Here is an 18278-nt window from a genome sequence, read left to right on the forward strand (position 1 = left end):
ATACAACAGAGCGCCGATAGGTCGCTCCAATACACCACAAAGACACAGAAAAAAATATGCAAAATTGCACTTTAAAAACCGTGGAACTGTGAAACCGCGAAAGATGAACCGCGGTCTAGCAAGGGAACACTGTACTTGGAGTGGGTGGGCCATAAACAGGAAGTGGTCGTGGTTTAACCAGAAATGGGTGCGGCTTAAATCTGTACATTATTTTAAGTCTGAAATTGATGTCACGAGGCGGCTGGAGCTGTCGACAGCTTGACCCCCAGAATGCAGAGAAGGCGGTGAAGTGCATTCAAACGTGTCTTTATTGCACACAAAAACCAAAAAAATAACAGAGAGAAGGCTCTGTGAAGACACTCGTACAAAAATAATATAAACAAGTCTATTCAGTTAGGTGACAGCACCAGTCAGGCAATGAGGTCCGTGCACGCCAGCAACGACAAAGACATGACAATGAACAATGAAACAGCGCCGCGCATTCGACGGCGCTGGTCTTTTAACTGTCACTAATGAATATTGACAGCAGGTGTGCGGCCACCAGGCGTGGACCGGCAGTCCCTTCCACCACACCGGAAGCACCACTTGCCAGAATAATGGCGAAGAACAGGAAGTGCACACTCCTGTCCTGCGTAGCATGACAGTACATCCCCCCCACGGAACGGATGCCAGACGTTCCATGAGTCCATAATTTCTAGGGTGGGTGGAGGGAGGACCGGCAGAAGGTCGCCGGGCTGTCAGAGGTGGAGGAGGAGCCTCGGTGGGCGAGGGCTTGCTCTCGTTTGTCGGAGGTGAGGGAGGAGCCTCGGCGGGCGACGGCTTGCTCTCGGCTGTCGGAGGTGATCCAACCTCAGCCCCGCGGGACAGGATTGCGGGCACCAGAGGTGACCTGACCTCAGCCTGGCGAAACGTCGTCTCTGCGGTCCGTTCCGCGAGCAGCTGTGCGACTGAGCGCGCACAGCCGACCATAGCCCCCCCCTCAAGGGACGGATTCCAGACGTCACCGAGAGGGCCAGAACGGTGGAGAGGGGGCTGGAGGTGGGCCTTGCATCCGACTACCTGGTTGCGTTGATCACTGCGGGTTCTCACCTCCCGCAGGTGCTCCATGATCCCACCGAGTGTCCAGTGCTCCCATAGCAAACGCTCGAAAAAGGCGTCTATCTCCGCGAAGCTGCGGGGAGCTGTCTCTGCGGGGGTTGTTGCTGGTTGGTTCATTGTCATGTCTTTGTCGTTTTTAGCGTGCACGGGCCTCATTGCCTGACTGGTGCTGTCACCTAACTGAATAGACTTGTTTATATTATTTTTGTACGAGTGTCTTCACAGAGCCTTCTCTCTGTTATTTTTTGTTTTTTGTGTATAATAAAAACACGTTTGAATGCACTTCGCCGCCTTCTCTGCATTCTGGGGGTCAAGCCGTCGACAGCTCCAGCCGTCACGTGACAATTGACATGGATTGATCAGAAGTTGCTATATTTATTGTTTATTATTCAGTTATATGTGTACTGCGGGAGTGGGTGGGGTGATGTATATTGCTGCCGTAAAATAGATCGACAGATGGCGTAGATTAGACATGCCTAACATGTGACTGCCAAAAAATAGGACCGATTGTGTTTCTGGTACATATTGCGTAGTGACAGTTGCCATGTATTAACAAGCAAGCAAATAGAATGCACACAAGTACGTTATGTGAAAAAAATTCATTAAGAACACATTTGGACTGCAGTGTATTAACAAAACGACAAGACGCACATCATGTGCAATGTACACAAACTGAGACAAAATTCTGGCATAAATTTTCACCGATAACCAGAAATCTGTCTGGTTTAGCACAATGTTGTGGAAGGTGTTTAAAAAGTACATTAGACAGTAGGAGTACTGTAGTTTTCTTGCCGTGTAGCATATTTAACTATTAAATGAAATAATAAAAATCCCACTGTGTGTGCATGTGTAACTCTCATGCAGCTTAGGTTATTACAGTGCAAAGAAGTCTCTGCTTAGTACAAGACTTTTGTTGATTTATGACCACAGAGCTTGTGTTCAGTTCCAACAGCATCAGCAGCAGGAGATGAACTCCCTGAAGCCCCAGTGAGATTGGATCTCTGCTGCAGTGCATCTCACATCAAAAAGGGCAAATCTAGTGGAATATGAGACTTAAGTCATCTAAATTTGCAAGAAAAAGTGGAACCCTGAAAGTCAAACACAATTTGGACTCAGGGGGAAAAGAAATCCACCTTTGGTCCCATGGTGAGTAAGTTTCTATTGAGCCATGTTCATGTGCATCAGTATGACAATGACTTCATTGGCATTTACTAAAATTTGAGGAAGTATTTTCTCTTGTGCTGCTTTGTTTCCCTGAAGGCACTTTGGTGCTTGGATACTTGCGTCTTTTTTTTCTCCCAAGTAGACACTTGTGTGAAGTTGCTGCACTCGGCTGATTGATGATCCTGAGAGATGCTTTTGCCCAACTGAGAACAATGACGGATGCTGCACACTGCTCTCACTTTTAATTAGTTTTTTCCTTCCACTTCCAAAGGAGTTGCTTTAGGCTCAAATGCTAATACAAACCGTTTGGTACCTTCTCATTTTTAACAACGCAGACGTACAGGCAGGAGTATCCTTCTCCAGGAAAAGGATACTCCTGGAGAAGGATACTTCAGGAGTATAATGGAAGGGCAGCAGTGACAAGCACCTTCAGGATGATGTGGAGCACTACAAGTGCTTCTTGTATGACATTTCTCTGTATTTTATTGTCTGATTGGTAAGAATAACGATTACATTAAAGACATCACATACTTATGCTGTAGAAAGTCATGGCGTATATAATAAATGTTTGTGCAACATGATATTATTAGCGACATGCTGACAAACACAAATTGGCAGGCGCCATGATCCAACTCAGTGTATTCACTGAGTGCACTCAGACAGTAGGTGGGCTTGCGCACTAAGCTGAGAGGAGGGACGCTTGCGGCAGCCTCATCTTAGGTTTCATCGAGGTTTGATCAGGAAATGTGCAAATTTGTACTAAAGAAGATATAAAAATGATTGGAATCACACAAAAATACATTTATAATACAGTTTGATAGACAAATATTACTATTTACCATTATTTGCTCTGCCTAACCTGCCGTCCCTGACTGCACGTCATTGCTGTTTCATTTTGCTGGTGGTGACTACCTGCTTGTGAACTTTTGTAAGCTGGTCCAGGTTGTTCTCAAGAAAGGAAATCTTCTGCTTTTGGGTGATGTATCCTCCGCTATCATCAGGCTCCAGCTCTGCACTCTGGCAATAAAACACAGCAAAATACAGCTTTTTATAAGCCTCAATAGACACACTTGTTTCTATTGAAGCTACAAAGATTTTACAATTAAAAACAATTGAATGAGGCCCAGGACAACAACTGTTTCAAAAATCTGCCTTTACTGTCTTGGTAATGACAGAGAATAAGCGAGTAACTGAGACGCCCATAAAAATGTCCATGTTTGACATTTTAATCACACCTGTGGTGTGTCTGTGGCCCTAATATAGAGAACATCAGGAAGTGGTGCCTATTTGGATTGCATTAGCTGGACATTTTCACCCACTCACACAGTATAAACCAACAGGAAGTCATCAAACCAAACGTTTCACTCACTGACGGTGCGACCAAAAACACATGCACATATGGAATAAACAATGTAACTGCACCACACGGATTATGCGGTACCGGGTATGCTTAAACACTAATATACTGTACATGCACAACAATACTATTTTATACTACTTTGCAGTGCATTGTTGGTAACTTCCTGTTGGGGAAGTGTGCACGTACACGGTTAGTGAGGTCAGCATTTGGGTTGACAAGCTCCTGTTGGCATCTGTATCAGCTTAACCAGTGTAGGGCAAATGAGATGGGTCTTCTATCAATGACCTAATGTTGGAAATTTTAAGCACAAAAGAGCTTTCCCACAAGTAAAAAAAAAAAAATCATCAAAAATTCACAAATTTGCAGGGGCACAAATGCTGAACCGCAACTATGCAGGCATCCACTGTATTGTACAGGTGTATCTAATACTGACTTCCGTATTTTGGTGTGTTGGTTGGCTTACTTTTCTAACTCGAGTCGTGAGGTCTTGAACAAACAGCCTGCGTAGGTTGTGGAGGGTGTGGAGCTCACGAGCCTATAAAAGGAGTAGGAAGGGAGAAAAAAGCAGCACAGTTAAAGCACTTATCAGCATCTTTAGTGGATCCATTGCATCTAAGTGACTCAAGTAATGACTTACGACCGTCTCTTCCAGTCCCTTGAGATCCTGCTTTGACTGCTCATGTCGCTCGTGGAGAAATCTATAGTTTGCCAGGAAGACAGGAGAATTCACAATGAACGTCCCTTTAACACAAGCGTGTGCTGCATACGTGTCGGGATCCATTTGAAAAAAAAAAAAAAACTCATTTGCTGTGTGATGCAACATCCTGCAAGGGTCAGTGCAGAGGGTGATGAGAAAAAACTACATCATAGGGATGCAATAATACATTTCTTTTTAAAAAAGAGAAAATACAGAAAAATTAAGGGAGAAACAAAAGCTGCAGGTGGCCCCCAGGCTTCCCCCACATGGGTAAGAGCTTTAAAGCTTGCCAAAAAGCGGAGACTCACGTCAGGTCCTCCAGCTGTCGACTCGTTTGATGCTCTCGGCTCCGGAGACGCTCATAGTCTCCGTGAAGTTGATCCAGCTCCAGCTCTTGTTTCTGGTTATAGCTGAAAGGATGCACACTGACTCAATCAGAGATTGGTCAACCATAACACCACGGTAAACATGTTCTAGCTCTTTAATAATGACGAAGGCATTGATTTCTAAAGTGAAACTGTGTTTCCCTGATGCAAAAATGCTAGTCAGTGATCCTCTCTATGACACAAGTGCTCTGCTGTTTTTAGGGTCAACTGTAGATGCTAGTCAAGATCCTCTATATGACAGAAGTGTTCTTTTTTGAGGAGCTACTTAAAAAAAAATGCTAGTCAAAGATCCTCTACACGACAACTGCTATTTTTAGGTCTCTATCGCTGTAACACTAGTCAAAAAGATCTTCTATATGACAGGAGTGCTTTGCGACAATTATCCTCTATATGATGTTTTTGAGGCTTTACTGATAAAAATGGGAAATGTCCTGCAAAAAGTGCCAGTCAAAAAAATCCTCTATATGACAGCGTGCTAAGTTGTTTTTGAGAATCAACAGCCAAGACGCTAGTCAGAGATCCTCTACAAGACAGAAGACAGAAGTGATCTGCTGTTTTTGAAGATCTACTGCAAAACACACCAGTCAAAGATCCTCTATACGACAAGTGCTCACTGCTGTTTTTAGGAAATCTACTGCAAAAACGCTTGCCAAAAAGATCCTCTATAAGACAGGAGTGCTTTGTGTCAAAGATCCTCTATATCAGTGGTCCCCAACCCCCGGGCCGTGGGTCATTTGGTACAGAAAAAAAAAAATTCCATTTCACTTTTTTTTATGTTTTATTTTGAAAAGTGGCCAGATTCTCTCTGTTACATCCGTCTCACTTGACGCATGTCCATTGTGTGTGTGCTAACTTTCTTTCATGCCGCACAGATAGACTACTACTGTATTTTTAGCATTTTTCTTTTACCTCATATTTGGTCTCAAATACTGATACTATGTGGGAATGCATCAAGGTAAGTTTTGATGACTTATTGAGTGCTAATGTGCACATTTGTCTCAAGTTAATTCATGCTAGCGCACTGCCTTTTACCACAAATGTCAAACAGCAATGTAATAATCTCTCTGGAAAAACTTGGCTGTAACTTGAACTGGTGGATGGTCCGCGGGGGATTTGTGGGTCAAAAAAGGTTGGGGACCACTGCTCTATATGCCAAGAGTGCTCTGCTGTTTTTAAGGATCAACTGCAAAAATGCTCTTTTTTTTTTTTTTACATGAGTGCTGGCTGAGTGATTGGCTGGCCCAGTCCAGGGATAGCCTCCAGCATACCTCTGCGACGCTAATGAGGATAAGCGACATAGAAAATGGCTGGATGGATGGAGTGCTCTGCTGTTTTCGGAAGCTTCTGGAAAAACGCTAGTCGTTCACAACTTTTGAACAGAAGTTGTGGGACGGTCTGAAGCCATTCATGAGCCAGAAGTTGAATACCACTAAAGCTCTAGCGTCATAAATTCAAAATATAAAAAAATAGTTTACCGGTCGTTTGTCAGATAGGAAGTGGTATAACAAGAAAATATACAATAAATCAAAAATAAATACAATACACCTGAATACAGTAGCCTTTAATATTTCCATTACACTGTGTATGTTTTGATTCATATTCCCCCTCACATGCTCCAAATCAGGCTGCAGCAAATCACATAAAGATCTGCAGCTGCTGCTATTTGGGTATTACCAGACAGCTAAGCCTGCTGGGAAATAATATATGAGAAGTAGTCTGCTCCGCAGTTTTCACGTCTGATGCTCCAGAACGTGCTGAGGTTTATTATCAGCTCCTAAGTGCTCTAAAGCCAAAGTTATCTCACCATGGAAACCACTTTGGAAAACTCATGTATTCCTGACATTATTTACATACGGATTAGTAGGGATGAGCGAGTACACCATTATCTATACTGTATCTGTATCTGTTCACCTATCTAAATTATCTGTATCTGTAGCTGTATTCACAGTGGGCGGGGTATAAACAGGAAGTGGGTGTGGTTTAACCAGGAATGGGTGAGGCTTAAATCGGTACATTATAACACTAAAATTGACATGGATTGATCAGAAGTTGCTATATTTATTGTTTATTATTCAGCTGTATGTGTACTGTGTATGTGTGTAAGTCATCTGTAAGACTTTATTATTTAATTATTTTTTTAATGATCTGTGTGAAGTTGATGATTCATGCAAACATCTAGTGATGGCAAGCAGAGAAATAATCTGTCAGCCTTTTTCACAGTCGTTTTCTCAAAAGCACCGCATTCAGTCCTACGAGCAAAGCTTTCCAACTGACTTTATATCACCAGCCAAATTAATTGCAAGCAGACAAAAAAAAAAAAAAACACAGGCAGTGTCCGATGCAACACGAGCCAAGTAACTTTAGATACGAGCTGAGCTGAGGAAAACCTAAAAAAACCCCGTCAGGACTGGAGGCAGTGACCAACGCGACACGAGCCGTTTTCAACTCTGTCTTGCCAATTGCACCGCGTACGTGAGCGAGGGACGGCTCTTCTCTGACTATAGCCTGCAGCAAGTCTGTCTAGGGAGGGGCGGTTGCTGTGTGTGACTGGCCAATCACAGAGCGTGAAGAGTGAATACATAAGTAGTTACCCAATGAGGATTTTCCTTCATCACGATTACGAATAATGATGAGCTGTGCTTGTTTCATGCTCGTACTCAGCAAAAATGTTATTCATAAGGGATACTCATCTAAAACGAATGTCTGGCTCATCGCTACTGATTAAGTGTAGTCAATTTTTATTTTCTGAATCCCATAATACGCTCTCACACCCTCTTTAGGATCTTTAGCAGATTCCCACTTTTTGCGGGGGTTACCTTCTGGAACGACCCGCTAGTGGCGCAAAAGCGCAAAGTAATCGAGACGCCCATAATAATGTCTTTTTTTAACAATCGAGGGAGCAAATTAGCCCCCTCTTACCGAGTACCTTCATAGTTAAAGTTATCCTACTTCCTAAAGAAGTTCAGAGAAGGCGATGAATCACAATGAGGCACTGACTCTGTTAAGTCGCTGATGATCCTCTGCTGTTCACTGATCTTGTCGCGCAGACGGCCGACCTGCTCGCTGTGCATCGCGCGGTGTGACTCCATCTGCTGCTCCAGAGCCTTCTGAGGAAGAACCAAATGAGAGGAGAGTTAAGAAGAATCACAGAAGATGAAAAGGCTATGCAGACACACACGCACACAAACGATACAGACGAAAACAATGGGACACCTTGCCATCACTGCTGACTTTGTTTTATTTCACCCTAAAGGTGTTTGGTGGGCTTATTTATCCACACCAATCTCCTCCAAGCATGCCTGTATGACCCTTGCTTCATGCTGGACCAGAAAAGGGACTTCCTCACACCATTACCACAAAGTTGGAAGCATGCAATTGCCCAAAATGTCTTGCTAAGATAAAAAATTAAGACACTCCGAGATCTTAGCATGGCCCCTCATTGATGTATCTAATGAGTCATTTAATGAATTGATGGAAAATAAATGTTATCAACAATATTTAACGATGAATCAGTCATGCACTCAAGCACATGTGTTGTAATGTCACAAACGAGTTCTATCGTACACCCATGGTCTGCAGTTAGCTGATAGCAATGTGAAAAATGGCCGTTGTATTGGGTTACAGTCACTTGTTACCATGGTTACCTGGATGTCAAAGGATTCCTGGACAGAGTAATTCTCCCTCGTAGTCAACTGTGACATGGTCTCTGCAACACACAGACGTTAAAAATGTGCTTTGTTTGTTTGTGACACAGTTAAGAGCTAGTCTGTAAAATTATTAAAAAGTGTGTTGCCCAGCCTCTTAGAAATATGTTTTGGTAGAATGTATTTTCAAATGAAGAAAGAAAGATAATATTTGTAAAACTATTGCCTGTTTTGCCTTATTATTCAATTGTTTATTTCTACATTATATACTGTATGGAGCCTCACGATAGATAGATAGATAGATTCTACTCCTTATCTCTAATCTTACCCATTACTCCTAGGATTTGCACATTCACGAGAATTGTGCAATTCTACTTAAATTAAGGGGTATGGGGTAAGTACTAAGGGGTGTACAGCCCTAGAAACCAAGTGTGGTTGGGGACCAGACTTGAAATGAACGGGGAGGCGGAACGACAACACCCATCGACAAGACGGCAGAGCGGAGCCCAAAAGAAGCACATAAATGTAACTTCAGTAACTTCAGTCATGTTTTATTAGATATTCAATCATTTGGTACTCCACGTATATATACTGCTCAAAAAAATTAAAGGAACACTTCAAAAACACATCAGATCTAAACTGGGGGAAAAATGATCTTGAATATCTTTCCTGATAATAAGTGGGTGATGTATTAGGAACAAAATGATGCCACATAATTTGATAGAAATGAAAATGGTCACCCTATAGAGGGGGGAAATCAAAGACACCCCAAAAATGAAAGTGAAAAAATGATGTAGCAGACTGGTCCATTTTGCCAAAATGTCATTGTAGCAACTCAAAATGATTCTCAGTAGTTTGTGTGGCCCCCACGTGCTTGTACGCATGCCTGACAACGTCGGGGCATGCTCCTAATGAGACTACGGATGGTGTCCTGGGGGATCTCCTCCCGGATCTGGGATCATGTGTCCAGATCATGTGTAGATGGGCACCATCTACACATGAAATGGTCAGAAATAAACCAAACCTAAACATGTTGTGGCGAGCATAGGAAATCGTCACTGTCAAACTTCAAAGTGCACTTTTATTTGCTAAAAGCAGCATACCAAACACTCGCACAGCATAAAACAACAGAGGCCCTTCAACTTGAACCACTATCGCACTCACAGCAGTACGATCAACACAAACACAAGGCATGCTGGGTACTGCACCATGAGTGAGATAGTGGTTCGAGTTGGAGCAAACTATAGCGGGGTCTCAAACAGTGTGCCATTGAAGCTAGAACCGCCATTGTTTCCACCTGTGGTAATTAACATGGACCACATGACTTTTCACCATATTCCTCAGTTTAACTGGGCTTAGTTTAGTAGTGGAGCACATATTGATTCACCTGCTTCCTTCATGTGCATCTACAGTATGGGTTTGGCATGACCTCAGGCATGTTAATGTGAATGTGGTAGGCTATTCCTTACGTGCTCCATGACATTAACCATTCATGTATTGATGTCACTCCTTGACATGATTTGAAGAAAAAACTCTCCCTTGTAGTTAAATTGCTTTAAGCATGGATTCACTTACTTCTTGTTTCAGCTCACTGCAGCTGTCTACAATTTTTAAATTATTTATTTTGTCCTGACATTATTCTGCTTGACAACAACATAACAGTCATCTAATTGCTTTTCAGTGTGCAGTAAGTGAGGGTGTCACACATCTGTTTTACTATTCTTTCTTAAAAAGCTGCAGGCTGCCTGCCTGCTTGGAGTGGATTTGTTCTCAGTCTTTGTGTTCCACCTGATTTATCAAACTTGCATCTGTACTTCTACTTGACAGAGCTATTGATAAGATTCTCCTTCTCCTTCCAGTGTTAATATGCCGTTTCAAGCATAAACTGCACAGCCTGTGGCAACTGAAACACTTTTATTATGCATTTTCAGAGCAAATGTAAATGTTGATATAACCTCACTTTTAATTAGATTTGCTTTTCAATGATTCATGGTTTGCCATGCTGCTCTGTTTAGCCCAAACATTAGGTACAACTGCACAGTCAGATGAGATCTAATAAAAGTAGGTATTTATTTAACAATAGGTTTGGTATTTGGCTTTTAAAGGCAGATTTTCGCTGACATTTTCCTGTCTTGGATCTTATTAGTTTTTGCAGGTATATGATTAACCCCAAATTATGGTGGAGCTTAGTGGTATTTTGACCAAATTTAGAGCTGGAAATGACCCGAGAAATTTGAAAAAAAAGAGAAAAAAAAGAGAAAATTGCTTAATTTTATTTTATGATTTTATTTAATTTTTTTTTATCTTAAACTACTGTAGGTTGTTTCAGTGTATTGTTCAATTTAATTTAATTTAAAACATACCTTCATTTCCTGTGTGTCAGTTTTCTCTACTTTTTTCTTAAACTTTGAACCCTGCGGCTCATACAGCGGTGCGGGTAATATGTGGTCATGTTCTAATCCCGTGACATCTCCTACACTTCAGAACTACTACTAATCGTTTAAATATGTATTTTGGCAAACGCTATTACTAAGATCATGACGGCAAAAAAAGCTCACGAAACAACCAAAAAAATGAAGAGAAGCCACTATTCTCGGTGTTTGCTAATCCTGTCGCTCTCGTTGAGTGGAGCCGGGCATGCGTGCACACACTCCAGTTCACATTGATCGACAACAAGCACAATTTGTACCAAAATCACATTGGATGGAAATCACTGGACTTTTAGGATGGAATTCCCCTGGGAGGAGTTACAATGCTCAAGAAGGACACTCCTCTGTGAATCTACAGCAAATAAGGAGACTGCTTTCAACAATTGGGGCTGGTTTCATTGCAGCCAGTTCATGGAAGCTCCGAGGCTCTCTACAAGGCTCTGGGACTGCGACAAAGATTGGACACCACCACAACATCGTTTGCCCAGCAGAAGGAAAAGACTCCATCTGTCAGATGACCGGATAAAGATACCAGATAAAGATACTTTCTGCGGTGCTGCCGCGGGAAGAAAAAACGCAAAGAGCGACTCCAAGAGAAGAAATGGCAGATCCGTTGGTGCATCGTGGTGAGGGCTCTCGCCAGGCAAGCAAGAGTACCAGGCCGAGAGTGTCGTTGCCCCAGACAACACAACATACCAACTAAAATTTTCCTTTGGGGGAGAGGCATCGCGACTTGGGCTGAAAGGATGAGATAAGCGCTTGAGGCATTAAAGCCCTCAACCGACCCGCTTCTGCTTCCAACCGTGATGGAGCATCACAGAAGCATAGAAGAGCCTTTGCCCAGGTGTCGAGGCAATGCCCGGATAGGAAACAGCTGGTGATGGTGATCACCCATCCGAATAGGGCACCGAGGACTAATGGCGATAGCCGGACATGGTTGGTGAAGGGTGTTGTTCGTGACCTGGACAGGAGGTCCGATAACCCACCTAGTGTGCCCGTCTGAGGAGTATAACAGCATAGTGAAGATGTTAGCACAAGAAGTCAATGTTCATCCGGATCTGGTCAAGGCAGTTCCCTGCAACAGAGTGTACCAAGAGATATTACTGCAGTTAGGGTAACTGATGGCTGAGATACAGGCCTAGACAGCAGTTGAAGAGTTCTCAGGGAGTTGGTCGCAGGATATCGAATTAGCAATCAACCTGCATCTCCCAATAGAGCTATAAACAACGGAAGAAGCTCTGAGGCCGCGTACTCCGTGGCCCAGACTGGATGACAGCCCCATAAAATCTCAAGCACAGAGGAAGAGCTCGTATGGGTTGGACCATTCAGGCAAACCGAACCAGCAAGACTGGTTAGCCGGCAAGACCAGTCGAGGCACAAAGACTGGTTGAACCAGCAAGACCAGTCGAGCGAGCAAGACAGGTTGTTGGTACAGGCATACTGTAAGCTTGAACAAATTTTGCCCCCTACCTCAGAGAACGAGCTACAATGGATATTGGGACTCTGCAATTATGTCCAAGACCATGTCCCCCACTACCAAAAGCATGCAAGACCTCTATATGCCCGACTGAGGAGGACCGACTTTGGGCATGAAGGCGCCGCAGATTGGCCGTGGTCAGTCCAAGACCAGGAGCATCTGGAGAAGCCATCAAGCCATAAGACTGGAACCGAAAAGCCTAACTACCCGCTTAACCGCCAAAGTGTCATGGGAAAGGGACAACACGGTGATAGCCGTTAGGAATGAAGGAGGAGGCCTAGTGACCCTATGGAGCTACAGTACATGTATGGTATGAGTTAGTTAGTCAGCTATGCCTAGTTGCCTGGTTGATGACTTATGCTGCCTTCTTCCTGGTCACGGCTCTAAGAGCAGCAGGGAGTTGGTCAATGCCTTCACCTAGAATCCTTACACCAAGGGTCTCTATGGTCGTTTGGCATGCCACATCCTCACCGCGATACTTACAATCTGTACTTTTCCTTTTTTCCTTTACATGAGCATGCTAGAAAAGACTGTTTAAAGAACTCTATTCTACAATCCCCGTGCGACCCCTGAATGCCTCGCCTGTGGGAGCCAAAACATGGAGTTTGCCTGTGAGAGGCAGTAGACCTTCTGGGGGTTCTGCTGTTTCCACTATCAAAGAAACAACTACCTCCAGCAGAGGAAGATTTTGAGAAGTGAAGAGGGCTGTCTCATCGGCATGTTCCATAATGTGTATCATTCCACCTGGAGGTTCCCTGAAGGCACCCACAGTTCCTATACACACCTTGGGTGTGGGATGTGCATCGGCCTCAGTCCTTGGGGAGAGAAAATGCCGACTGCGTCCCTCTTCAGTCTTTAGTGCCTCCTGTCGCCGTAATCATCGGAGAGGCAAGGGATCGCCAGCCTGACGCCGAGGAAGCCCCGGAGAGGTTTGACGCAGGAGTGGGACCATCGTCCACATTAGTGACACTAAGGAAGATCCAGAGGCAGCCGAAGGGAGAATCACCCCCAATGGCCCTGGCGCCCCCGGGATGATGGAAGCAGGAATGGGGGATGTGGGAGCTGATGATACAGTTGAGACGGAAGATTCTGACCTTCCCACCATGTCTCCTGCCACAGCAGCAATGGTGGAGGAGCTGCTAAGTGCGGTTTCAACAACCAAGGCCCTGAGGCACTCCATCGATTCTGCTCTCAACAACAGCAGGAGGCTGAGAAGGCAACCTACGGGGGAGGTTGAGTCGCTCCCGATCAAATCAACGGTCCCACAACACCCGAAGGCCCTGAGGAGTCTGAAGGGACGGACAATTAACCATCAGCCACCGAACAGGACTGTGCTATGTGGACTTGATGTTACAATACAACAAGGTCACCTTAAAATGTAAATCTGGAATGATTAGAGTAACAAGCGGGTTCAAGGAGGGGGTGTCAAGTGACTTATGTACAACACCATCGTAGATTATGTTAAAAGTGGTAATATGTGTAACTGTCCACTAGAAGTAGACATAGTAAAATGACATTTTACTATGTTAGTTGGTTAGTTAGTTAGTTAGTTAGACAAGTTAGTTGGTACCTTATGTTCAAAGAACACGTGCATCTATGAGGAGGAAACGCACACACATACGCAAATGCACTACTCAACATTAGGGACTCCTGCAATAAACTATCACAAAGACATACAAATTTACTTTAATGCAAACTTCACTGCATTTCAACATTGTATGTTGTCACCTCAGAATGGCTTCATCTCCAACAGAGCCATCTTGGCCAGGTGTAATCATATATCATATACACATTCCTTACCTCCTGCCTGGACTTTGGACAGCTCCTCTGCCAGAGAGTCGCAGCTTTCCTCCAACTGTCTCCTCTTCAGCTCCAAGTCTTGCGTGTACTCTGTGAGTGAGCGAATCTTGGCCTCGTGCTGGAAAAACATGCAATCAGATGTGCAATTTAATAGCATTAAAGATGCCGACGACCTCAGAGAACAATTAGAAGGTTTGCAAACTTGACAGAGGTGCAACGGCCATGAGTGTTAATGATGGCGCGGAAGCGAAAGTGCTTAGCTTGCAAGGTCAGCAAGATTAACACTCCATTGTGTCAATATACAGAATACTCCAGATGATTGTGTGCAAGCACCGTAGTATTAGTGTCTCTGTCTTCTCAGAGATAATACTATAGAAAGTGAACTTGGATGCACTTTAGAGTAGCCAGTGTACAGCTTGTATCGCAGTATAGATTTACTATCCACTGAAAATGAGTCAACACACAACCATTATTGTCTGAATAGCTGGCAAACAGTGCAAAAAGTTTTTTGCAACACAAACACAAACCTTTCCCTCTGATTAACATACTTCTCAATTCATCAATCATTAATAATGTTTGTCGTGCATCACGCACTTAGCAGAATGATTCTGGCCGTTTGACAGGCCCGCTTGCACTCAGCGTGATGGAGCGATGAGCTACGCTCGTCCTACCTGCCCAATGAGGAGGTGGCAGGAGGACATCTCTCGACCTGCCTCCTCCATCTTGCGGTGACACTCGGCCTGAAGGTTCTCCAGGTGGCGGCAGCGCTTTACCATGGACTTCACCTCTGACTTAAGCTTGCTGATGTAGAGCCGCGCCACCGTGAACTCCTCCTCGATGGCACCTGTGATCTCAAGGGACTGGAAAGAGAAAAAGTGTTTTAGTGAAGTGAGAACAAACCACCAGTAAACTTTCTTAAAAGAGCAAAGAAGACACACAACTAATATGCTCAGCAAAAATACAAACACAACACTTTTTTGCTTAAAAATGTTTTTGTATTATATTTAGACAATTTTAATATTTCAGCTTTATGCTATTAAAATGACGTGATTTTTCCTCATAACATTACGTTATACTCGTAAAAATAAAAAACTTTTTCTCATTCGACTGCAATTTTATTGTTGTAAAATCTTGATTTTTCCATTTTTGCTGTTGTTTTTTTTTATCATTATTTTGTTCAATTATAGTTTATGTGCTGTGGGCCAATAAGAAAACATCTGCAGGCCACAAATGGCTCCTGGGCTACACTTTAGACACCCCTGGTCTAAAATAAAATAAAATAACATAACATAACATAACATAACATAACATAACATAGCATAACATAGCATAACATAACATAACATAACATAACATAACATAACATAACATAACATAACATAACATAACATAAAATAACATAACATAACATAACATAGCATAACATAGCATAACATAACATAACATAACATAACATAAAATAACATAACATAACATAACATAGCATAACATAGCATAACATAACATAACATAACATAACATAACATAACATAACATACAAACAAAAAGTAGTTATAGTGGCAAAATACAATCAAATATGTAGAGGCATAACAAAAATAAAGACAAAACATACCATGGCCACATTTGGAGTTAAAGTATATTCTTAGCAGGAAATGACACAATAAATTTTAATTATTTTTATACATATTGACAAAAAGTTGTGATGTCACTCCAGCATTTTTGCATGTGTGTTTGTTCCAGGGTAGATATTAAAATGCCAATGTAATAGCATTACGACACAGACACATTATAACAGTCTAAATGATACTAATTTTTTTAAATCACATTTCTCCAGTAATTTACTTTTCTTCATCTCCATTTGTGGTAATGATGAGCTCCTAATCATGCAATTAGTGCTTTGCTGCAAACGGTGTTAATACTCTTCAAATGATGTGGAAGGGAGGATGTTAAATAACAAAATGTTTGCAAGTTTAACTTTGATACAGCATGAAGCCTGCTTGGGCTTAATGCGTGTGAAGCTGATGAATATTTTAAAAGTGTGGTTATAAATATGTAAAAATGTTGTGAGCGCGTCATGTTTGGCCACGGTGAGCATCTCGTTTCCTCTCACCAGTTGAATGTCCCTGTTGCCCACGATGGCACTGAACTCGCTCAGATCCCGCATCAGCCCGTTCAGGACCTCTGCAATGCGCTTCCTCTGGTGGCGGCTCGCCTCCTGGATGCGAGAAAGCTCCGCCTCCAACGCCATGAGGCGAGCCTAAGGGGGAAGAGAGGAGAGAAGGCAACTTGTGAGAAAAAGCCCCTTTCACACTTCCCTTAAAATCATCTTTCTCAGGGCATTGAATCGATCACAACTGGATCTGAAGCTTCTAGATGAGACAGCTCTTGTCCTGTCTAGTGTGAAAGTGTATCCTGCAATGCCAGGACTGGAGTGCAAAGTTTAACACCTTGGGCTCACGTTTACAGCACTCTAGTGGTAAAAAAAAAAAATGTTGCTGTTCGACAAGTATTTTATACAACATGCCCGCATCTAATTATCTGATTGCATCTGGATAACGTATTGCTGTGTGAAAGTAGTTGTTGCAATATTCCAGGTTCTGTATCAAATGCGGTGATGCATAAATGCTAATAACGTACAGTAAATATCTAATTGAGGGATGCAGTGTTGCTGTGTGAAAGTGTGCACAGTTGCAGAAATATCCTGTTTTGCTGGGTTCTGTATCAAAAGCCAAGGCGCATAAATGCAGGCTCTACAGCTACACCTCTCATGTGCCTTTTTTGCGGGATCTGCGAAAGAAGCTTTAGAACTGTAACAGAGGCAGGACAGTGTCTGTGTGAAAGTGCGCACAAATTATGAAGAAGTCCCAAAGGAGACTGTACTTCCTGAGAAGACTAAGGACATTTGGCATGCCTACCACAATCCTTAGTTGCTTCTACAGATGCACTATCGAAAGTGTCCTTACCGCCTCCATCACTGTTTGGTACGGTAACTGTACAACACGTGATAGGAAGCCACTCCAGTGGGTGATCAAGACCTCACAGAACATTGTTGGGGCAGCCCTCCCCTCACTGCAAGACATTTATAAATCTAGAGTCCTACGAAGAACACACAAACTCATCAAGGACAGCACACATCCACAACACTCATTATTCACACTCCTACCGTCAGGCAGACGCTACAGGAGTTTGAAGTCCAGGACCACAAGGCTGGCAAACAGCTTTTACCTACAGGCCATCAGGCTTCTCAACGAAGCACTCACACACGCCGCACGCAACACACTCATAGCATTTTATTATTATTATTTTTTATTTATTTGGTTTATTTATCTGTATTAATGTCTCTTCTGTTGTTGTTGCTTAATTTATTGGTACATATGTTTCTTATGTTCTTATTCTTTTTCTTGTGCTTTCTTTCTTTTCTTGGGAGAATGAACAGAATAAGAATTTCATTGCATAGTATAACTGCCGGCCGCACGGTGGTCTAGTGGTTAGCACGTTGGCCAACTCAGTAAAAGCTTGGAGATCGGGAAGACCTGGGTTCGATTCTCCCCTGGGCATTTCTGTGTGGCATTTCATGTTCTCCCCGTGTGCATGTGGGTTTTCTCCGGGTACTCCGGCTTCCTCCCACATTCCAAAAACATGCAGGTGAGGTTAATTGGTGACTCTAAATTGTCCATAGGTATGAATGGTTGTTTGTCTATATGTGCCCTGCGATTGGCTGGCGACCAGTCCACGGTGTACCCCGCCTGTTGCCCGAAGTCAGCTGGGATAGGCTCCAGCATGCCCCTGCGACCCTAATGAGGAAGAAGCAGTATAGAAGATGGATGGAGTATAACTGCCTGTTTTACTATGCATATGACAATAAATGAATGTCACGTGCCAATTTTGCAGGATCTTTGTGTGAACGAAGGTTCAGAACTGTAACACTGTTGTCTGTGTGAAAGCACACACAGTTGAGGCAATGTCGCTTCTTGCTGGGTTTTGTGTGAAATGCACAGACACATAAATGCAAAAAGATCTACTGTGACTGATTTGATAAGCCAATTCTGCGGCACCACTGTGTGAAAGAGCCTTGAGAGGACAGTGCTTGTATGGAAGTGCACACATATCCCTTTTTGCTGGGTTCTGCATAAAATGGACCAATTTCACAGGATTTCTGTGTCAAAGAGGCTTCAGTACGGTAACAAAGGCGGGAAGGTGCCTTTGTGGCACTGTATCATACA

The 18278-nt window shown here is 43.1% G+C and overlaps 1 protein-coding gene across 1 annotated transcript in view; it reads right to left on the reverse strand.

Moving 5' to 3' along the window:
• kif5ab (kinesin family member 5A, b) overlaps positions 1 to 18278 on the reverse strand; it is a 131988-nt gene that overhangs the window by 21011 nt on the left and 92699 nt on the right. The window contains exons 15-23 of the mRNA XM_054785530.1: positions 16166 to 16312; positions 14727 to 14915; positions 14056 to 14173; positions 8350 to 8411; positions 7703 to 7812; positions 4628 to 4729; positions 4260 to 4320; positions 4086 to 4157; positions 3175 to 3279 (exon numbers count right to left, since the gene is read on the reverse strand). Coding sequence (XP_054641505.1) covers positions 3175 to 3279; positions 4086 to 4157; positions 4260 to 4320; positions 4628 to 4729; positions 7703 to 7812; positions 8350 to 8411; positions 14056 to 14173; positions 14727 to 14915; positions 16166 to 16312 — 966 coding nt within the window. The remainder of the gene's footprint in view (positions 1 to 3174; positions 3280 to 4085; positions 4158 to 4259; positions 4321 to 4627; positions 4730 to 7702; positions 7813 to 8349; positions 8412 to 14055; positions 14174 to 14726; positions 14916 to 16165; positions 16313 to 18278) is intronic.

This window comes from Dunckerocampus dactyliophorus, chromosome 8, assembly GCF_027744805.1.
Source record: "Dunckerocampus dactyliophorus isolate RoL2022-P2 chromosome 8, RoL_Ddac_1.1, whole genome shotgun sequence".
NCBI classification, from domain to species: Eukaryota; Metazoa; Chordata; class Actinopteri; order Syngnathiformes; family Syngnathidae; genus Dunckerocampus; species Dunckerocampus dactyliophorus.